At 45.9% G+C, this 23,756-nt stretch overlaps 1 protein-coding gene across 2 annotated transcripts in view; it reads right to left on the reverse strand.

Annotated features, from left to right (window-relative positions):
* The window catches only part of SEMA5B (semaphorin 5B), a 169,074-nt gene that overhangs the window by 114,285 nt on the left and 31,033 nt on the right, over nucleotides 1-23,756 (reverse strand). The window contains exon 2 of one of the 2 annotated variants that reach the window (XM_010218544.2): nucleotides 9,487-9,692. In XM_010218544.2, coding sequence (XP_010216846.2) covers nucleotides 9,487-9,640 — 154 coding nt within the window. In that variant the 5' untranslated portion in view covers nucleotides 9,641-9,692. Of the gene's footprint in view, nucleotides 1-9,486; nucleotides 9,812-23,756 lie in introns of those variants that run through there. The other variant, XM_088519576.1, reaches the window with a different exon arrangement.

Below are 23,756 nucleotides of genomic sequence, written 5' to 3' on the forward strand. Positions count from 1 at the left end.
ATCACTGAAAACCACTGCCACCAGGGCACAAACAGCAAAGATCACAACTTGGATATTTCAGCAGCTCACTCTTCCATTTTACAGAGTTCTTATCTCAATATGGACACTTCCAAAGGTGCGTAAGAGTTACAGACAGCTTATGACATTATCTTTATTAGACTGATAATGAATCATATTTTAATATCAACCTTATTTAAAATTCAAACTCTGCTTTAGATCATGCCACTGGTTAGTGCAATAGTCTTTTGTAAATGAGTTTCACTCCTACCTCATACTGAGATGCACAAGGAGCCTCCACAACACAAAACCACCCCACAATTCAGCAAAAACCTCAGAGGAAGGAGAAACCCTTTGCTGTGCTGGCAGAACTGAGCAAACAGTGTGTCAGCACTCAGTGCTCAACTTTACTCATGAGGCCAGAAAACTCAAGCTGGCTTTACCCCAAAATTCCTCCCACGCTTGCGTATCACCCTCCTGGCTTGTCTTCCCATCACCACCTCCACCTCATTACTGGTATTCTCTTTCTTTAACCTGATCTGTTGAAACCTTTAATTGTACATTAAATACGTCCTTGTAACAACTGCTGCAATTTCTAGCTTCATTGCCTTCCTAAATCTCTGAACTCCAGTCACAGTTATGAAGATTCAGAAGGCTGCTGGCAGAGTAATCTCCTCTTCTAAGAGAGACCAACCCTAGCCTATGTTGTAAACAGCAGTTTCCTTCTCACTCGTCTGTATCTCCAAATCCAACTTGAAATATTCTTCCAGATGTCTCGTTTTCACGGTTTCACTCAATACACCCCTCTGACCCCACGTTCGCCTCCTCTCCCACTCACACTCTTTTCTGGCGGTCTTCAACTTCTACCCATGTTTCTACCTCACTTCCCACCCACTCAAAACAATTCTTCCAGGCTTGGCCGATTATAAAATCCTTTCAAAGATGGGAGAAACAATGAGCCAAACCATCAGTGCCTCACTGCAAGAAGCTATGGTAGCGACACTAAGTCACTGACTTTGTGAGAGCCAAGAGGCAATAAGAGTCGCTAATGTCCAAACTGTCTAAGAACATGTAAGTAAGAAACACCTGGATACAGGTAAGACCTTTTCGTGTTGGTAGCCTAAAAGACAGAATAGCTTCATGTCTCAGCTGCCAAGAAAAGGAAGGAGCCTGAAGAAATGGCCCTGCTCCTTACCACCCTCAGGGGAAAGGAAAAGCACAAGATCCACATTGAGCCTTCTCAGAATAATAGCAGTGTGATGTTATCACTTTAAGTTGTATCACATCTGGATGATTCTGTGCCCTCTGGACTCACTATCTACAGCTCCCTCAAACTGACCTTCCTGAGCTTCTTCCATCACAAGACAGAAATGGCACGTGGAGATGTAAGCATGGCCCCAAGGACCTAACAGTGCTGACCCTGGGGCCCCCTGTTTTGGGCAGACCAAGAAACCTTTTGGTGCCTCAGTTCTTCAAGGGCACTAAGGTCTGATTCTCTCTAAAACACTCAAAAGCTGTGAGGTACAGGAGGCACTGTTGTTAAAACATACGCAGCATCTCAAATCTTTGTTTCCTTTGTTTCAGTATGCAGGAAAAAACTGGGCTCAAACCTATTTTTGACTGCTTGTTTATTTTTTATTATTAATACTGAGCAGCTGGAAAAATATACTTGTCTGTCAGCAAAAAAGTCAGGGATTCAAACTCATAAGGAAAACATCAAACAACTATGCTCTCCTAGGTGCCCTCAAGGAAGGAGATTGAAGTACTGTGCATCACATGTCCATTTCTATACATTTTCCTGTATTTCTGCTCTACAGGGGAGGCCAGACTTGGTCCATTCTGTTTCACCTCAGCTCCTCTCACCTATCTGGTGGTGAAGGACACCACAGCACCTTGATGGACACCCACCCCTGTAACCAGGGGACAGCTAAAGAGCAGGAGACTTCCAACATGGGGGTGCCCAGACCCCAGACTGAGCGAGGAGGAAAGAGAGGCTGTTCCACCTTCAGCTTGGCCTATGTTGCCAAGAGCCCCGCAAGGCCATGAACCCCAGCTGGATGTGGCTGATCCCTGCGAACAGGCACATGCAGGTACCACACAAGCAGGGACACAGCCACTAACTAACAGTGTGTGGGATACAGACATGAAGCCATGAGTCAGGAGCACATCCATTTGCCTGGCGGAGATCCGTCTGAACACGAGCAAAGACTTCTGTGCAGTGAGGATGACTGTACAGGTCATGGGGGTTTCTTCCTTGGTGGTGTGTATCTATGCCATTGCATCATGGCACCACAGCCCCAGGCCCCATTGCCCCTCCAGCAAAGTCATCCTCACTAGCACCTCACACAGCCCCACGCTCAGCTCATCCAGGGCTTCCTGGTTCTTAAGCACTTTGGGAGCTGTGAAGGAGTGTTTACCGAGACAAGCCCTGCAGCTGTCACGCAATCTCCCTCGCCAAGAAAGATAAGGTGAGTGCTCATGCATCACTTGCAGCTTCCTATGACAGTCTGATCAGTATAATCCCTCTTTTCAGACAGGCAAGCAAGCTGCATCTTGGCTCCTACAGCCATTGCAGTCTGATGGAAAAAATCCTCTTGCCATCACTCAACCTTCAGTCTCTCCCCCACACCTGAAGGCAGATTTTTTTCACTAGCCCTTCAGTTATGGCTCTACTCCTGCCACCTGGGCCAACAGACATGGTGCAAGATTCAAACCACCCTTTCCACCCACGAGCGCTCAGGAAGCTGAGAGGACAGAGCCAGTGCAGCCAAGGCCCCCTCCGTGCATTTCACCACTGCATACGTAGATCTGCCACAGAAGCAGGTGTGCCCTGAGCTTGATGAACATCTCAAAGAAGGTGAGCACCTTGTTGACTCACCAGAAATTGAACCAGGGCTGCCAAGGTCAAGTGCATCATTTGTGCTTTTTAGCTGGCTAGGCCTAGGAGGGCTCCTGTCTTGGGTGGACAAAGTCTGATCGCGAGTCAGCTCCAGGAAGGAATTAATGCACAATGAACAACTGCATGAGCAAAATATTGGAAGAGTTCTGAAACGAGCCTTTTCTCATAAGAATCTTTGTTCTTAAGTCAGAAGCCAGCTAATAATAGTAAGGGATTATCAAAGACCACATTTCACCAGTGACCTCTGCTTCTTTTATTAATGTGCTCTAACACTGAGCAATCCCCATGTATAAAATACAAATCTGAATTTTGCAGCTCAAGCTTCCCCATTAAAAATCTTTCTAAAGATCTCCCAATGCTAGTAAAAAGGAAGGAATAGATTTATAAAGTAGCAGTTTTTAAAGCCAAAGCATAAAGAGTTTCTTAAGGATTTTATCTGCACATCCCAAAGCTAGAAGTGATCATAAAAACCTCTAATCCAGTCTCCTGTATATATTGCAGACCAGACTTTTATCCAGCTAATCCTACATATAGCCCAGGAACACTCTGGACCTCTTATGCAGTTGCTTTACCTACGTCAGAGGAGCAAGTTGGCCAGTTGGACCTACGGTAGCAAAACTCTCTAGGAACAAAATTCTACACTACAGTTTCCATTTAGTGATTTGACTGGCTCTGCACAGAGCACTCTGTGGCCTAGCTACACTCATAAGCAATAATGGATTCAAGTACACAATCCCATCGACTTCAAGGTAAGTACATATTTAAGTGCTTGACTGAACTGGGTCTATAGGTTTCATTACCTTACAGGGTAAACCTAGCAGGGTTAAACAAGAATATTCTTGAGAGAGTGGTAGTACTAAGTTGAATTTTATCAAAGCATAACGACCTTCTTGGATGGAAGGTTTTGGAAGAACATGATATATTAATACTCATCACAAGTAAGCGTGCTAAATAAATGATGTTTGCCACACCACTGGCTCACAAACTTATCCAGCTAGGGAACAATGTTAAGAAAACTTTATAGATGAGAATAAGGTCTCCATAAGGTAAGTTTGTTTGCACTGACCCACAGAATAAGAAAAACACTTTGACTTGCCTTCCATCCGGTTTCCCTTCACTGAGCTGTTCCATGGGCCTCTAAAAGCAGCAGTTCACTTCTGTGCCCTGGGCCAACCATTCAGACCTGCACCATAGAACAGGACTAATGCTTGCTGGTGCCATCACCATTTCACCAGCAGTATCCCTGAAAATAGAGGGAAGCTGCTCTGCTGCAACCTTGGTCCATGCACCCTACCCTGGAGACCTGCTGGGTGCCCGTCCCAGCTCCCTCCTTGCCTGGCCCCGCTACTGCAGACACCTCTCCTCACTGCCGCTCGGTCCCCTACAGCAACTGCCCCTCTTAAAGCCTTGACTTCCCCCTGCACCCTCTCTGGGGGTTACTCCACCACTGCCTCCACAAGCTTCACCAGAGAATCCCCCCTTTCTCTCCTGCTTGCCGGGGATTCTCACTGTGCTAAGCACTTTGTGAATGGAGGGCACTCTTCCAAGACCCCTCTGCTGCTGCAGGCCCCAAGGAACAGCACACAACTTTTTTTTCCACCCCCCTCTCCAATCAAATCTCATTGTGTTTATTTGTGAAGCAACTTGGACACCATTAACAGGGAAGTGTCAAAGGACTAGCATCATTATGGTTATAATTATTATTATGGAATAAAAAAGTTAAAGAGCTGCTGGGTGTAATTTTCAGAAGTTTGCCTGAGAGCAAATTACTTTCCTAACCGCTGTGTATTTATGGCTTTATTAGTCATAATTTTCAAACAAATTCTAAATCAACCCTAAGGAAGAAAATATCAACTTCATTTGCCACAATCCCATTTTTCAAGATTAAAAAGAAAATTGCTGCAAGGCTCACTTAATGGAAACAAAAATCTTTACTTAACTGCATTGAAGGTCAAATATCCCATAGTACCCCAATCTTATGCATAGGATGCCATTAGTTACCAGTTAACACTCCATCATTAGTTAATGTTTTGGCTCCCTGTGTTGAGATTCAAGGGCAAAGCAGCTATGAGTTAGGAGAAATTTCTCCCATAATGTGTTTAGCCTTCCCTTTGATGCTTAGCCAGACACACTTCTCAGGCTTCACCCCACAACCTTCATCCTTTGTTAACTAAAGTTTTGGGTTGGATTGTCAAAATCTCAGTAGCTCAAGATAAGTATAAATCTTTATCAAAATTTCCTAAGGGACTTTCCTAGCTGGGCTTTAGAGTTGATGGATGCTAATGTGCTTTTTTTCCCCACCAATGTACAGTAAAAGGAATAATGTATTAGTGACCAATTCAACAATAGTGGGGGTGTTTGGTAAAATGTCAGGAACCTTCAAAAGAAATAAATCAAAACCCATTATACTTCAGCCCACAAAGTTAAAACAGCTTTTGCATTCTGCACAACAAGCAAACACTTAGCTGCTCCCCACAGATCTGTGTTCAAAGCTGGCCAAGTTTCAATAAAATGTTGTTTAAAGGAAAAAAATTGAGAAAACATATAGCAAGCTACATTCAAGCAACCTAAATCACATTCATCTTGTAGGAGTTATTAATTATGCGTAGCCTGAAATAAAATCCCACATTTAAACCCTCTCAAACCAATTCATTTTAAAAGCCCGAGGCAACAGGCAGAGCACCTTGTCTGCCCTTCGGAGAGACGGAGCAGCCGGCGCGGGGTCCAGTGCTGCGTACCCAGGGCTGTGACACGCAGGAGCCGGGGCGAATGCAGCCGGGTCCTCCTCTCTCCTGGCCTCAGCGCGGGACCGGCTGAGGTGCTTCTGAGGATGGAGGAAGGCTGCAGATACTAAAGCAGGGAGCACAAATTATATAACTGCAGCTCACGCTAGCTGCCATGACCCAGGGGAGAACGTGCTGGCAGACAGAACAGAGCAGGTCCCGGAGAGTCTACCGTACCTTTTCCTAAGCATAACAATTTAATGGAGAGAACTAATGAGAAATAAATAATTGCAGAAAACACATGTGAAAACCTGCCCACAACTCATTTCCAGCTAAGTTGTGAACATCCAAGTGATTCATGTAACGCAGATGAGGTTGCAAACTTCTTAGGGCTTCCTTGGTAAACAAGCTCAAACCAAACACTCCCCAGGCTGCCCCTTGCAGACATGGGTGCACGTGTCACTCACAGCTCTGGCTCTTGGAAAAACAACTCCTACATAGCTTTGCTGTGCCAGAAGATGCTTTGGGCTGCTCCTGAGGGACATGTTGCAAAGAGCACCCAAGACATCTTTAATGAGTCACAGAGCTGCTCCAAGCCCCAAAACCGCTGCCTACGGTGAAGGCTACTGCTCAGTGTGGCAAGTTGCAAATGCCAGGACTGATCTTGTTTACAAGATATATGTAGAAAAGACAACAAAGTTGGCATATAAGTATGACAGGAACCACAGACAGTTTCTCAGGTGTCTGCCCTACCAAGGTGGCCCATCTGTGAATTGCTGTGCTGGAGCTGTGCTGCAGTGACAGTTTAATGACAAGGGATTTGTACGCATGTGCACATGTGGGTATGAACAAAAAAGGTTGCAGTTGCACTAAGAATATACCTGACTTGTTTCACCAATTTCTCAGCTCAGTGAAAAACAAACAAGCATGCAAGAGCATGTAGCTACCCACCCACTGCCAGACAGGCAGCAAGACACCAGAAACAGGCCCCTGAGAATTAAAAGATCATTTTCCTATTGATTTAAACACAGAAGATCAAACTTCAACTGCAGTTTCTATATGTACAGAGTAGAACAATGTAATCACAACAGGGCAAAACTGGGCACTTTCGGAGCTCCCAGCACAAACTCCTCACCAGCTGCCCCCAGGCTCCGTGGAAGCTGCTAGGACAAGTCCCCCAGCTCATCCCCAGGCCTCACCTCTCCTAGCAGCACAAGCGTGGAGCTTGAGTCTGTAAAACAAGCACATTTAGGTCCCAGACTTGGAGAGCTCTCTCTCCAGGTCACAGGTAGGCCAGGTGCCTGTGGGAAGGGACTCCAAGGAAAGTCATCTCTGCAGGTCTGAAAGCAGCTAAACTAACACCATTTTTCACACATAGCTTATGCTTTGCTGAAATGAGCAGGTCATATAATGTATTCTCCCTCTTCCTTCCCCCTCCTGGAACAGCAGAAAGTGGTGCCAATTTGAGCAGAGCCTTTTCTAGTGTGGATGGGATTCCATAAGCAAGAGAGGAGAGATGGCAAATACAGATCTGCCTACTTTTCAGCTTTTTCTTTATTTTCTAAGAAATGAGCTGTACTTGGATTCTTCCATGACATTAACAACTAGCCAACTGGAAATCAGGAATATTGTAATCTGGAAGGAAAAGCACAGTGAAGAGGCTGCGCACAAGCAAGGTGGGGACTGAAGCCCAAAGAAGCCCCCAGTCTGTTCAAGGTTGTGGCTAGATCCTAGGCTGCAAGGCTGCAAAGGAGAAGCTATCCAACACCTCTGTAACACATATGGTTTTGTTAGTTTGTTTAATTGGGCAGTAAAGACACAGGATCCCCTGCTTGTCCCCCCTTGCAGCCTGAACCTGCTTGTGTTGGGGTCAGAACAGGATGTAGCTTTAAGGTAAGTTAAATTATGAACCAAGATGAGTTTTTGGAGGTGTGAGCCCTTTTCTATGGCAGTTAAACACTGTGGGTGGTAGGAATAAGGGGCCTTAATTTCACTTCCAGGAGGGCTTTGCAGCAGAGAGCACAATGAAACTACCTCAGGTCCTGAGGAAGCAGTTGCCGAAAACAAACCCAAGTGAGATTCACAGTTACTGTTCAAGAGACCCCAGCGATAACCTGAGACATGTGCTTGATGCCTCTGCAACTTCCTTCTTTATTTTTTTCCCATGTAATTGTTTCATTCTAATGAACTCCTACCATTTTTAGCCCTTCATCATTAAAAGGGGGGGGGGGGGGGGGAGAAGGGAGCAAGAGCAGTGAAAGGGGAGGAGAGATGGCTGCTTTTTCTGGGAATCTGCCACACCTGATTAATACAAAGCAGAGTGGCAGTTTATGAGTAATTACATGGCCATCCTTGATGCCGAGCACTACACGACTCATATTGTGTGCCAGAAAAGCCCATCTCTTCCTCAGGATTGGGATTCAGGGCTCCAATACTCCCTGCAGATTGATACATCTCGGTGCTGGATCCTACAAGCCAGTCCTCTGCAGGCAAGTTTGCTGGTTGCTACAAAGAGCACACATTCTCCCCTTTCTCCAACACGCTCATTACTGTATTTATCTATTTAAATTGCCAATTGAGTTCCAACACGTTTTTAACCACAAGGGTTTCTTCTTTCACCCCTCCTCAGTTAACCAGATGGTCAGACTTATTAAGCAATTAGAATCAAAGTTTATTTACCCATTCCACTGGAACAAGGTTCGAGACAGTGCCACGTTATGCAGGCTTAAAGGTTCTGCTAATTTACTTTAATCCACTTAAAACCTTTAAAGCAAAGATAATGGAAAACAGACAAAAAACCCTTACACTTTCCAAATGGAGACAATAGTTTCCTCCTCTACAAGAACCTTGAAAGGTCAGCAGGGAAGCCTCTGACTGCTTTCTTCCTGGAAACCCTATCTCAAAGGTCACAAAACCCTGACTTAATTGCTTCTAGCAAAGAGCCTAACTTGAGACACATTGCAAGGTATTTAATTGCCTTTAGCCTTGGCAATTTCTTTAGCAAAGAATGTAACCAGATATGCATTGCAAGGCCCTAAATGGCAACAAAAATCAATAGTTCAACATTTAGGAGGAAGCCAGTTTTAGCAAGGAGACTCAACTGAGGATGTTGGTACATTGATCTTAACATGCTACACTGGGGCAAATTCAGAAATAAGGTGGATGCCTCTAACTTGAGCTAAGTGGCATGGGAGTGCATAGACAGATTAGTCAGAGAACATCCTAGGGGTACACCATCACCCACAGAAAATCCCACAGGGATAATAAGGAAAATCCCATGCTGTGGACGAACAGAAGTGTGTGGTGCAGCAGGATGCTGCCGTGCCAGCATCTTACAGTATTTAAACCTTGTCAGGTTCAGTGCCCAGATGAAAAACAAAAATTACAGGCAGAGGTGATAGGTACATGAAGAAAGAGCAACAAACAAAAAAGCAGCCACATACTACAACTGCAGAACAGTTTCTCTTGCAATTTACCTATGTCTAAATGATTTATCCTACATTTATCAAATATCCAGATCTGGACAGCCATGTGAGGTATATAAGCATTCCTGAATCCACACAGCAAAAAGGAAACAGACATGTTCAAGGTGGCACAAGATTACAGGTCACCTCTACTAGAATTGGAAATGGAGATTTAGACCAACTCCAGTCCCTAAACTGACTGAATTAAGTGACTGCTGTGAAAGCACAGAATGAAATCACTGTAAGGCAAAGTGAACACAATTCATCCAGCCACTTGCACCATCCTGTGAATCACAGGTTTAAGGAAAACAGCGCAGGGCAAACCACCTTCCAGAACAACACCAAGAAGGACTTCAAAATGGAACATCCTACTGGAACTTGAAACAGAAACAGAATCTCTTACCTTCAAAAGCAATTGTGGGGTGCTCTTTCCTGACACATAGCTGATGTTCAGCTTCAGAGTATTCAGGTACATTCTGTGATGCTGAGAGATGAAAAGCAAGAAGAAAAAGGCTTGGCAATGACAGGGAAATGGCCTTTAATCTTGAAACAACCATGACTGAAGGGCAGCTGCAGATCTAGCTTCCAAGGTAGGCCCGGGGAGGATACCTGAAAAAAATAATTCCACTTTAGAAAGATGAATGCTCCACCAAGGTGCGCAACATGGGTACAGAAGGGCTGAGATTCCCCTTTCATCCCAACCCCACTTGGGCACATGACAATATTCCAAACACCTTAAAAGAGCCAATTTACAACCATACTGGCACTGCTAACTTCAACACAGAGCGAGGCATGCAGCTCCCCAAGAGCTCTGTGTGCTTCTGCCTCCCTGTCCTTACACAGCACCCAGTGCTCAACAGCCGGGGCTGACAGAGCAAGAAACCTGCAGATGCCCCCACGTAAATACGACCCCGAAGGCAGAGCCCTCGCTCCTCTGCTCCACTGGTGTCACGGGCTGTTCGGGGGGCTGCTACGTGTAGGCCAAGCACAGCCATCACTAGCACACGCATCGTGAAAACTGCTCCAGTGAAGACTTAGACATTTTAGCACTGACTTTTTAAAAAGGCAAAAATAATTTACAAAGGTATTGTCAGGAATGCGCTAGTTAAGGCATAAAAAAAATTAAACGAGCTTAAGGGGGGGACTGGTGAGGATGGCTGCATTAGTAGGGGATGCTGCAGCTCCCAGGCACAAGGTAGGCACAGCTAGGAGAGGGGCGATCATGGCTTTTCTACCTGAGCCTTTTTAATGAAAGCAGCAAAAAATACACAGCTCAAAGAGCTCCCCAGGGCCTGCCAGGCCTGAGACAGGACACAGAGGATTAATTAGCCGGGGTCACAAGCTCCCCAAATTGCAGCTTAGGAATCTGCATTGCCAAGTCTCATCTCAGTGAGATGCACCATGTGTTTGCCCATTGTAACTTTGTTCAGCTACTGCAATGTGCTTTCAAACAGCCTGCTACACTTAAACCTTATCTAGCGATAAAGCTGATTCCGATTAGCACACACTAACAAGATTTTCAATCCCTTTAGGTGCACTGGTTCAGGAAGGCAGTGTAACAGTCAGCTCAGTGTCCTGCACCCCCACATTTTCACCTGGAGCCCCCAAGGCCTCCCCAGTCTGGGCCTGGTACCTGAGGCAGCACCAAGCAGTGACAGGCCTGTGGCACGGAGCAAACCCCTGCACGGGACAAGGCTGCAATACTGGGGGGTCTGACACTTTCCAGAGGTGCCGAAGCATCAGCGGAGCCACCGTGCACGGCTTCCAGGGCTATGGAAAAGCGCTGCTTTGAAAGATGGATTCTGTGCTCTATCCTTATCTATACTTCTCCGGGATTCTAGTGCATCTGTTATGCGATTTCTCGGCAGCCACTACTGCTTTTGACTGAAAATAACAGTGAAATAGTTAGGATTTGGGGAGTTCTCAGGTCTTTCTTCCTCCTAACTAGTGCAAATGAGGCATTACAGCCTTTCACATTTTTCTAGCCCCCTCTAACACACAGGGCTTTATAAAATCTTCCTCCAGTTCTCCCAAGCAGGTTCTATAGCACTTCACTAAGGGGGATGCTTTTTTAAACATGACAAATAGCAAGCTAAATTAAAAAACAGGATGTGCAGAAGAGAGGTGAAACCATTCATAGCAAAGGCCTGCATGGTCTTTAGTCATTAAGTACAAGCATGCTGCTGGGCTAGGCATAAATGGGTACCATGGAGTCTCAGGTGACAAGAGATGTGCAAGCCACATTATAATGGGAATTACTGATGATGAAGCAATAGTCTCAAGTCAGGTGAATTCTCTGAAAAGTAGGTGACAGTGCTCAGAGACACATGGTCAGGCTTCCCCTGTGGCCTCCAACACTCCCTTAAGGTCTAGCAAGAGGAGAAGAGTAAACTCAAGTTTCACAGTCACTGGGGTGAGGGAACCATTAAGAGGCACACAGGGAAGCCACACAGCGCCCCACAGCCCATTCTGTGCCAAAGCAGTGTTCCCCAGTGCACATTTACTAGTGGTCTATCTGGACTAGGTGTAAAATGTGTCAAGGACCAGGATTTCTGCCACTTTACCTGGGAAATTTCACCACAGTCCAAAAGACTTCTGCACTCCTTAGAAAGTTGTAACCAATATTTGGGGTAAAGTTCAATCCTCGTCCTTAAAATTCAGGTTTATCATTGAAGGGAAATCCAAAACATGCATGAAAATCATGGTTTCAAAAGTGAAGTGAAAAGTCATATAAGGCAAAGATGAAATAGGGGAGGATATGAAGTTTGTTGTTGTTTCTATCTCCCCAACTTCCTTCCTCTGAGCCCACCCAATTTTTGGAGTTCTCATGTGCTCAAAAATTAAACAAAATCAGTTCCAGGTACAGCCCTGCACCAATACTCACTGACTCCAGTGGATAAGGGCAACTTGATCCAGGGTGACAGAAATCAGCGCCCTGGAGCACCAGCCCAACAGGAGTCACAGACCAGAGCACACTGCAGAAGGTTACAGCTAAGAGTCGCCCCTTCCCAGGCTGCCTGGGTCATTTTCTTCACAGTGGTTTTTCAAAGGCTCTGAATAAAGGGCCATGCTACGAGCAGAGCGCAGGGCCAGCCTGCCCCTGCAGCACCTCCAGAACCCCGCACCGAGCACCGCTCCGCCAGGGCCTGCACCGCTGCAGCTTGTCCTAGCACTAAGCTGTTTAGACACAGTTTAAATGCTATAAAAAGAGCTATTCTTATTAGGCTCCCTCTGCTCACGATGGCTTAGGGCTCGAGAAATCAGCTGTCAAGGCTTCAGTGCAGATGAGAGACAAGAGCTCAAATCCCCAGTTAAGCCCAAAACCCAGACAGGCTGCACCACTTCACACTTCTTTATTTACTCATCTTGATGCATCTCCACCACCTCAGCAATCTTCCTCCCCCGAAACGCAGGCACACGAGGAAAGGGATCAAGTGCCTGATCAGGGCCCGTGCCCAAGGCCGGCTGTGCCCGCTCCCCTGCGAGGAGGCCTCTCCCGCACACCCAAGCCCTCGGCCCCGCGCCACAAGGGTCAACGCGCTCAGGCTCCCTCGGCTCCAGGGACACCCGCTCCCAAGAGGGGCATGTTTAGGGCACCGCTCCTGCCACCATCCTCCCGTCTCTTAAGTCAGGGCCTCTTTGCTCCCAGCTGCAACCAGCAGCACCGGACCTTTCTGTGCAGAGGTCTGTGCCGAACGCGTCACCCGCACGGCGACTCCCAGCAGCAGCACCCAACGTGCCACCACAGCCCTTCCTCAGCCCACACACGGCACCAGAGCACTCGGCTGCGCCCACCTGCACCAGCGCTGCATCCAGAGCGTCCATCCCCATCCCTCCCGCCATGTGTGGGACAGGAGCTTCCTCCAGCTCCCCCTGCTTTGTATCACTATATTTCCCATTGATTTCCCAGGATCTAATCCTGATTTACAGAGGGTAACGCAGATCAGGCCCCCTTTGATTAAAGCTCCACGTCTAAAACAAAATACCTTCAATCAATCTTCCTGGCTCTAAAACAAAGCACACGTTAAAAATGGCTGCACCAGGAATACATACCCTGCTTTCCTCTGACTGTAACTCTCGTTTTGACTTAATAAAACGTGACAGTGAAGTTTAAGGATAAAAGAAAATGCTTCATCTTTCACTTTAAAGAGAAGAGAGGCCTTTAAAAAGACTAAAAAAGCAACCTCCTGAAATAAAAAAAGCCCTAATTCCTCCATTCAGCATCTTTTGTGATAGGCACAGTTATGGTATTATTAGAAGGGGATAACAGAAGGAAGATGACCACTGGAAAGAGGTGAACATCAAAATATTCAGAAAAGCACTGCACAAAAGGCAATAATATAAAATAAATATCAACTTTGCAAGGCAAGACAGCTCAGCAATGCAGCTGTGACAAGCTGGCACAGGCTGACAAGCTGGCACAGGCAGCTCTACCCTAGAAAACAGAGCCTGCCAAGGCCAAGAAAACCCTGGCCCTTTCTCTATTCATTGACCCTTCCTTGCCCTCCCGCCCTCACCAGCTGGAATTCATTCCATCCAACTCACTCCAGAGGCTGCCTCGCACTAGCAGAGAAAAAGGCCCAGCTTTTCCCCATGCCCTGGCCACATCAGTAAGCTCCAGCTCCCAGATGTGCCTCTCCGACAACGCTGCACTTGCAGGTCTCCCTGTCCAAATTCATGGGCACCCTCGGACTGGGCTCTTGCCTCCTGAGCCTCTCATTTACTCACTTTTGAGGCCAGGACTCATTAGTCAAACCAGTGATCAGATGAGTTTGTGAAGAGGTCTTGCTCTGCTTTAAATCCCCTACAGTCATCTGAGGAATGGGCTAGTTGACCTCCAGTTTCACAACCAGTTACACTCCACCATTCTTGCTCTGGTTGGGTTTTCCTGCACTTTCTTGTATCCACATTGTTAAGAGATTCCCATGGCCTTCATTACAGCACATGTCCTCACAGTGAGCTTGTTCTCACCCCGGGAAGACAGAACTACATTTTCATGCATATAATCCAAGGGTTATCATTTTAAAAGCCCTGCAATTCAGCAGCAGGGAGGATCACAAGAGTGTGCAGATAATACGATCTCCTGTGGCAAGGCAGAAGCCTGAGCTCCATCCTAACCACTGCATCACTCAGTTCCTGTCTTCCACAGCATCTGAAAAGTGCCGGTTACAGCATCAGAGTCAGTTTTACATCAGGAAAAAGAAACAGCCAAGATCTGGCAATACAGGTTCCTTTATTGAATTCTTCTTGTTATCTAGATATTTATATAAATAATTCAGGCAAGTCTTTGCAAAGGAGAAATCGGTTTAACCTAATATACTCTAGGGTTCATGAAGCCTGTAGCAGAGCTGAATATTAATAGTGCATGGTTAGACATTGGAGCCAGACTCTTCTCAGTGGTGTCCAGTGACAGGCAGTGGGCACAGAATGAAACCCAGGAAACTGCTGGAACCCAAAAAAGGCTGAACACTGCAACAGGTTGTTCAAGCAGGCTGTGGAGTCTCCATCCTTGAAGACATTCAAACCCCAACTGGGCACAGCCCTGGGCAACCTGCTTGAGTAGCTCAACTCAAGCTGACTCTGTTTGAGTAGGAGTTGACCAGATGATAGGTGCCTTCCAATCACAGTTATTTTGCGATTCTGTGGTTTCTAGGACTGTAACACACAAAAGACTGACAGTGTCCTCTGCAGCATCTTATTTCTAGAGCATTATTTGATTGCTATTCAAGGAGCTATTCAAGGTCCCAAACCAAGACCACAAAGTTCTCACTTGGATCAAGTAACAAAGAATAAAATTCCTTAACAGAGGTTCAGTATGAAATTAATTGATGCATGTCAGTCTGCTTTATGGACTGGTGTATAAATCCAATGAGCCATTACCAGCCACTGCTTGGTTGCTTGGCCTCAGCAATGCAGTTAATGCTCAAGGGTCCTGGAAACCAAAGTCTTTCCTCACCTTCAGAGGAGGCCCTCCAGAACAGGAACCTACTATAGAAAGCTTCCATTAAATAAAGCCGATTTAACAAAAAAGCTTTTGTAAAAGAGCAAAATATACTGTACTGCTGGGCTCCTGCCAAACACAGTGGGCATAAGTAAATACCTGCTCTGCTGACGCTTAGACCTACTCTTGAACAGCGCTAACTTGGCCACACATTGAGTGCTTCCCCAAGTGCTTCAAGAGGCTCTCCCCAAAGGGCTCTAGAACTTCTTTTGACTGGCTACACATAATATAAAGACACAAGAGGTTTTGTTAGGGTTTGTGGTTTGAACTTAGCACTTGTGAAAGGTGCCTTGGAGTCTCAAGTCTTCTGCTCATTCAAAGATCATATTTGGCAATGAGAGCTTGCACACTGTGCTACACCCCAGCTGCTCTCTAGAAGACTACCTCTGTTATAGGAACAGAAGGACTTTCCTTTTGCTGGTCATAGACAGACCTCTCGGAGGCTGTCAAGAGGCATGTCAAAATGGGAGCTTTTTTGTCATTCTGGGCTTGAGACTGATTATAGAATTTTCTCATGTTCCATCCATGGAGCAGAGTCACCAAGGCAGAGGCTCCGGTCTGCAATGGATGCTACTGTGCTGTAACAGACCTAGCAGAGGCTGGACACCTAAAAGCTCCCTCTTCCACCCTTTCCTCCTAACCACATGGCTGGAAAAACTCTAAGAATGGGAAATTTAAAGTCTTATTTTTGCCTATGACTTGAAACAATCTCAGTATTTAGGTCTTCAGTACATGAGCCCAGAAATCACAGCACCAACGAGCCTCCCATGTGAGAGTCTGCCACAGCACACAGCCCCAAATCTCCCCAGAGCCTTGTTTTTTCCAATGCAGAGAGGCCAGTGCAAGCCCCAGGCCACCTGCCACCCTTCAGCTCCATCCCACAAAGCCTCCCGCGCAGGTTGGAGGTGGCTGGTACTTGTCCCAGACTTGGGACACAGCACCCAGCAACCCCTCCATGTACTGCTAAGTCACAAGAGCGGGATGAGAGCTGTTCTGCTTTTAGTGCTTGCCCGTGCAGGAGGAAGAAACCACAGCCTGCCTGTGTCAAAGATTTGTGATTACCTGCTGCCTCATAAGAAACACGCTCCTGGCTGAATTGTAACGTGGAGGGTTAGTGCTAGGCATTGCTGTAGTGAGCTCCAAGTCTCAGCCTGCTTCAAACCAAGAATACATTTTGCTGCAGTGTCTTTTTGGCACCACACAGCATCATTTATCATACAGACACCTTTGGCTAGAAGGCATTTGAACGGCCAATATATGCCCCAAATGTAAACAGACAAAAATAAAAAACAACAAAAAAACCAGACTTTTCTGCCCAGCCTTTGCTGTATTTCTTGCAGCAGCAACCTGTGGGGCTGTGCTAACTCCTGCCCTGGCTGGGGCAGGCAGGCTCCTTGCTCTGCCTGAGCCTCATGGTGCAGTGGGACTTCCCTGCAGGACACAGCTGCCCCCAGCACAGCACTGAGGGGGAGCAAAGCTGAAAACACAGGGCTCACAAATCACAGGTTATTACAGATTGCTGTGGGTAAACGAAACAAGGCCAATTCCTCACCTGCTGAACACAGCAGTGCCATCAATTTTCCCCAGAAAAATGCCTGGCATTCAGTAACTTCCCAAAAGTTTGAGCTGATTTCTCCTCTCCCACCAAACATGCTCCACAACTTCCCTGACATCCAAAGGGAGACTTAGTCATTAATCTAAGCTTCCCAACCTAAAAAACAGAAATTGCTATACTAGGTCACAGCAAGCCCCCCTCAGCCCTTTTCTCTAAAGGGAATTGAGGCAACCAGGATGTGAAGCAAGGCAGATCTGGAGAGACCCTTCAGCAAGCATCCAGCTGTGTTCTTTGTATAACTGGAGTTATAATCTTCACTGCCCACCTATTTACATTTTCTGACCTGTACCGTTCGGTCCTGGTGCTGTCAGATGTCCCTAAATTGAGGCATCAAGGTGATCCAGCATCTCATACAAACCCTGCAGCCTGCTCCATGCTGGAACCAAATGCAACAATATTGGAGGATAAGAGCATGGATCACCCTCCACACTCATTCTTGATTAAATCTAACATCCAGCTAAACTCTGATGTAGAGCATCTTCTACAAAACAGCATCAGCTGGGAGCAGCAGTCAGCTAAATTAGATATCCCGACCCTTTTCCTCCTTGGAAATGCTTTTAACAAGCCAGCCCAGCTCTCATACACAAACCTTGTTGTCACCTTCCAAGGCAGGGGCTGAGCAAGTGTTTGGGGGCTCATAGTGTTTTAACACACTCCAAGTCCAAGTTCTGGAGAAGATGAGTTATCTGTACTGAATTCCAATCACAGGGCTCTCTAGCCCCCACGCCTCCACGCTGCATATATAACCAAATTAGTTTAGAAAATGTAAGTTATTCAGGGACTTAGCTGTTCAGTCTGGCCTTGGAGGATTTACTCTCATTATGGCTTTTATGCAAATTCTGTCCTCCAAATCTCTTCTGAATCAATTATTACTAGATTAATTTAAACATGTCCACCTGGGGTGCCTGTATATCATGTGCCTCATGTTAAAAAGTAAAAAGGATGATAATGAATTCAAGAGGTGACTGAAACAGATTCCTGCTTTGTGGAAATGTGACCTTTTTGCATAATGTCATAAAAGAAAGAATTTCCCTCAAGAAACATGGCAGAAAGGGTCGTTACTTGGATCAGCTGGGCTTTCAATCACTCTTTGGAAATTAGCATGATACAATAAAAAATTAATAAGAAATTAAAAAAATATCATTTTAATGCTCCAGACTATTAAAGTTTTCGATGGACTACTAATTGAAATGTAATGCTTAATTTTCAGCAATGCCGTTTTATTAATGGTAAAAACTTGAATTAATGTCATTAACCACTGTTAATATTACAAATCCCCAGAGGGATAGCAAAGCAATTACGTTATTTGCAGAACTGATAGGGGGTTTAAAAAAAAAAAAGACACAGCCTGCACATAACTTTGCTAAGGAGGCAGAGGGTTCCCCCCAGGTTGTTTGTTTTTCTCAGCAAAGCGGGGCACGAGGAAGGGAGGAACGTGCACAAAGGTAATTACTGCTGGTTTCCAGGCCCCTTGTAGCGAGCAGATTATTCTCTTACTCAAACACCATACTGTGGGGATCCTGGAAGAACAATTTGGAATGGGAAGTTACAGCCCCTCCTCCTCAGAAGCCTCCCGGGTTCACGGGGATCCACACGGCACCCGTGCGGCTCCCCGGCCAACGCGAGCGCTGGGCGCAGCCCCCAGCAGCGCGCGGCCCGGCAGAGCTGGGCTGCTTTGGGTCTGCCCGCGCCAGGCCCTGTCTAACCACCCAAGGCATCAACGTCCACGGTCCCGAGCGCCCCGCGGCTCCGCCAGGGCGAGCACCTTCATGCTGCATAGCAAGGTGGGCGCCTCGTCAGATCCACCACTCACAAAGCACCATTGAAGGGGCTTAGGGGGAATCGGAGACCCCAAAGCCAAGCGGCTGCCCGCTGGTAGGAGTCACCTCACGGAGGGAGCGACAACCTCCCACGGCAGCAGTGCAAAAGGGCACTTGCCCCAGAACAACCGTGCTTGAGGTAACGCCGTGACGAGCTATCACGTCATTGCTCAGCAGATAACTCAGGGCAAGGACCAGACTCAGCTAGCCCAAGAAGGAAGATCTCCTCCCCAAGGAACCACCAGCCTTGTTGTTATTCCTCAGAACCCCCAAAATTTTTGCATCTTACTTGCATAAAGTGAAAACACATCCAACCCACTATAGGCAGAATTCAGGAGAAACAGATGCCTCTTTCAGACTGCTCTTCTGAAGGTAACTGGTCAAACTTGCCACCAATTCTCAGTGCTAACACTCAGGAAGAGCTATAAAAATAGGTTCCTCTGTTCCAAACAACATGCTGACATGCTGCTGCAAATCAGCTTTCAAGCTGCTTGAAAAGGTCTTCCAACACTGTCTATCCCATTGCTTCCTAAAAGTTCTCATTTCCTTCTAAGAAGGAAGTAAACACACCAATTACATTTATATGTTAGGCACCAAAAATAAAAACTTCCAATTCTAACCCAACCAAAAGCAACTGATAAAAGACCCTGTATTTCAATAAAGCAAGAACCCACCCTGAGTTCAAGCTGATACAGTAGCAGGACTCATAGTAGGCAGGTGGGACCAGGGTCCATCTTTCCTTGTGGTCCAAGACTCAGAGACCCGAAATGCCTCTGTTTCCATTCAGAATATAGACACAGCTGTAAAACAGAATGAGATTTGGAGGTTTTACCTAAATGGATACATTACTTAGCAATCTTCTTAAAGGGAGAGCGAGTAAGAGGAAAAATGCCTGCACAATTTCCGCCCTGCTTACGAGGGAGGTCCAGCACCTGGCAGGCTTCAGCCTACAGAACCAGCCTCTGATTTTCTCACCCACTCCCCCTTTGAAAGCCAAGAGAGGAGAAGCCACCAAACACATCAAGGTCAAGGCAGAGCGAGCCAAAGTCAAACTCATCGAGCCATTTAAAACCACACACCATTAGACTATTATGGAGACACAAGACGTTACGGATTGCAGCTTAATAGACCACAGTGGAAGGTGATGGGGGAGAGGGGACAAGAGAAATGCTCCTTACATAGAAAAACTCACTGATTAAAGTGCAAGAGCGGGCAGGGGACCGTGACAGCGCTTGTGCTCATAAAGCCGAGACTTATTCCACACTATTAATGGACGCACCACTGTCAGCAGGCGCAATGTTTTGTTATTGCATGATTAATTGGAAGTCACCAGCAATGACATATGAGAGGCAGGATGGAGCTGTCACCGCAGAGCGATTCTTCACCGCGATCCCTGCCGCTCTCTCCAATCTGCAATCGCACACCCAGGCGCAGACGACCAGCACATTACATATCTTTATATAAATAACAGTGACTAACAACGGCAGGCTGAGGTAATCTCTGCGGGATATGAAATAGAGGAAAAGGTAAGATGGAGAAACCGTCTTCAAATATTAGTAAGCTTGTCCGTGCTAATCTCCATCAAATGAGGCATTTCTCTTTTCCTCTGAAATAAAACTGGCTCCTGCTGCAGATGTATGATAAAAGGACGTGTGGTGGCATAAATGACAACTTGAAGCCTTTCTTCTTCAAAAGGCCACTAGTTCTAAATCTTAAAAACGTATCTTGATCAAGACTAATTAAACTTCGACACAGTCACTTTATCACTTACTTAGGTCAGTAAGTAAGCATCAGTAACTGGTCCAGCTTACTTTCTGAAGGCCTCTAGATCAAAGACTCTTTTATATTTCCTTTGGCAGCACCAAGATGATATCAAATCATTAATTTTCTCCATGCATTTTATTTCAGTCAGAATCACTGCATTAAAACACAATCAAGTATTAAAAAAAACCCACAAGGCTCAAGGGAAAGCACACAGGTACCCAGGAAATCACTCATGTCACTTATTTTGTGTATACCAAATTCACAGCTGAATTGCCAATAACAGTGCAGAGTTGTCTAAGCTTCAGGGGGAGCTTAGTGCTCCCCTTCACACCCCACTGGATCATGGTTTGACCTGTCACACTGCTCAATTCATTTACTTGCTCTCTGGGACTACACTTAAGGCAAGAACCCACTGGGCAAAGACAACATGTACTTTGGAGCCTGGATCCAGACAGGATGTCCCTGTCTAAAGCAGTTCCCTCTCTGCTGCAACTTCTCCATTAAAGAGCTCCATTTCACCCCCTTTTGAGATGCTCAGCAGCTTGAAACAGCCTCAGCTTCCCCTCTTCACCACCAACCACCCTTAAAGTAAGATCAGTGATGCAAAGGCCTTTACCTGCTGCTGCAACAGTCCTCACAGGCTCTCGTACATCTGCCTGGGCCAGGAAGAAGCCAACACAACAGGAGAGATGAAGTCCAGGGCTGCCGCATGGCCTACAGGCCAACAGGAATCTCTATCCTCACCTAATCCAACCAGAGCCCTGGGAGGGAGGAGCACTGCCTCCCCGGGCCTATTTAACAGCCCCTTAATGACCGTTAACTTTTTTCAGCTGGCCATTGATTCCAATGGCATGTGCATTCACACACCATAATACCTCTGCCGGCCTTCATTAATTTACCGTGCATGATTTCTCTGAAAGCTTTCGCGGGCAGAATACCCCTAAACTGACTCGCTAACTCGCCGGCATAAAGCACTTCTGTGCGCGACCGTTATGCAGATTCGCAGCGTTCTCCCCCAAGAAGCTAAAGAGCCGGTTTTGTCCCGGGGCTGTGCATTTTCAGACGCGGGAAGGAGCGCGGCTTGAGCGTCCCGTGTGCCAATGAAAAAGATAGACTGGGCCGGGGAAGCGAAAGAACAACAGCAAGACGGGAAAAAGGACAACTTATGTGAAAAGATTTTCTGCTTTCCTAAAATCTCTCGCAAATCTCAACAATGGGAAGTCCTGGAAGCGAAAGGTTTTTAAAATACCAGGGGGGAAGCGCAGCAATATAGATATTCACAAACCTCGGCCCATCCATCTAGGGAGAGAGAGGAGGAAAATGGAACGGAGCGAGTGCAGCAAAGCCACCTGTCCCGGAGAACAAAGCTTGGAGCTGTCAGGAGCTCCAGCGCCACCCATTAGTATTGCAATAAATTAAGAAACTGTCAGTGTTTTCCCATTATAAATCTCTCAAGTCTCGGCTTACTTACACCAAGGTGAGATGCAGACAGTAAAGAAACTGCAGACAAAAGAATCATGGAGGTATCAGAGCCATAAATAGAACCAGTGTCTTGCAAATTTTACAGATGTTGGTTTTAGGCAAAAAAAAAAAAAAAAAAAGGGTATTTAAGGCTGACAAGTGAGAAGCTCCCATCTATTAGTTGTCCAGGCCGGTATTTGTGTTTTCTTCAGCACCACTGAACCTCTGGTAGGAAGTGCCAGCACGGCAGGAACCGTAGGCACAGATCAGGTGCTTTTTCTAAACACAGACTGCAAAAGAAGGCTCTGTGTATTTCAATGCAAAAGAAAAAAAGCTTATAATGAAGACTAGCAACATATGTAGAGGAAAGTTGCACATGCCAATACATTTTAAGTGAAAAACACCAGAAGTATTTTGGCAAGACAGCCTTGGTACAAAGGCTGCAAGCCGCTATCAGCATTCAGGTAATGAAAACTCGGAGCGCTGCCTGGAGTTAATTTCATTAAACACCATTAATAATGAGGCTAATTACATGTGCTTAGCAATAGTTTTGCCTGCAACTGTAATATCACCAAGTTGCTAATAAAAGGGTCTGTCTGGGGAGTAACAGCCATTTTCGAAAGCCCCTAAAAATGTGTTTACAGAGGACATGGAAAAAAATGATAGAACACTTTGGTGGAGGAAGAGCTTCTCTTTTTTTTTTTCCCTCTCTCTGCTTCTGTTTTGTTTTTTTTTTTTTTTTTGCACATTTGATTTGCTCCTAATAGCGAACTCCTCACAGCAGTTCTGACATGAAAGACTCGTCAGGGCAATACTGGCACCCAGAATCTGGCCTACAAAAATGGGATAAAACAGAAAACAGGCTGTTGGTCTGCAAGGCTGCAGTGGCTAAGGGGGTAGTACTTAATCTTCGTCCAACATACCTGTCTGCATTAGGCATAAAGTAGTGCATATGTTGGATGATTTTGGCCTGGAAGCCGCCTGCCTGCTCCAAGGAGATAGAAGTAACGTCTCAGACACGAGACAGGAGATACTCTCGGCTCCCCGTGCGTATGACAGTGGAGCAGTGCAGGAGCCAACTGCTTCCCCCTTCATTCAGCAGTAATAGCAAATAACTTCACACGTTTTGCTAACCCTTTTGAAGTGTTTCCACACAATACCATCATTTGTTCTTAGCTTGGACACTAGCAGAAGAAAGTAGGACAGCTCTTCCCTCCTTAATGCTTGATTTTGCATTAATTATTTTATTGCATAGAATATGTTTACTGAAATCTTGCTGTAATTTTTCTCATAAAGCAAACAGCATAGCGGTCCGCTGCAGAGTTTATAGCAGCAAAATAAAATTCTCTCCATATGTCCGAAGTACAGGCAGTTCACAGGCAGAACTGGCAAATGGTGTGATTAATCCTGCCTGCAATTCAGCAAAGACAAATGTACAAATAACGTCCAATTCCTCTCTTTGTGAATTACCGCTTGAGAAAAAAAACTCCCTGCCTGTATCATATAAACCCAAACCAATTTTTGAAGATTGTTTACAATAAATCAAATTTGGGGCAGTGCTTGACTGATGAAATTTCAAACACCATCTCTTTATTCTTTGGGTGCTCCTTTTAGAATGTCAAGTTAACAGCAAAAAACACTCCGGTGGATACACAGACGCCAGACACATTCAAAGGTTTCCATCTGGGCTTTAATTATTATCACAGTTGCCTCACTAAATTGAATATGATCCTCCCCCTCCTAAGGGCTTCGTCTTGTCTCTGATTTAGCTTACTTTGCCTTGATGAACAAAATCTGGTATAATCATTTTCTGCGCTGCCCCGGAGGAGCATCTTCCGGCGCATCCGCGCGCTACCCCACGAGCCAGCTTTCTGCATTGCTTTCTCCAGACGTTACGCTGAACTTTACTCAGATTCTTCTTTCCTACAGGAAATTCTTTTGGAAAAGTCCTAAAGCAGATTTTCTCCAAAGAGCACATTTAGATTAGATTAAGTCACTGCCATTACCATGAA

Source organism: Tinamus guttatus, unplaced genomic scaffold (genome assembly GCF_059628265.1).
Source record: "Tinamus guttatus ecotype Peru unplaced genomic scaffold, ASM5962826v1 Tinamus_guttatus_pri_ptg000060l, whole genome shotgun sequence".
NCBI lineage: Eukaryota > Metazoa > Chordata > Aves > Tinamiformes > Tinamidae > Tinamus > Tinamus guttatus.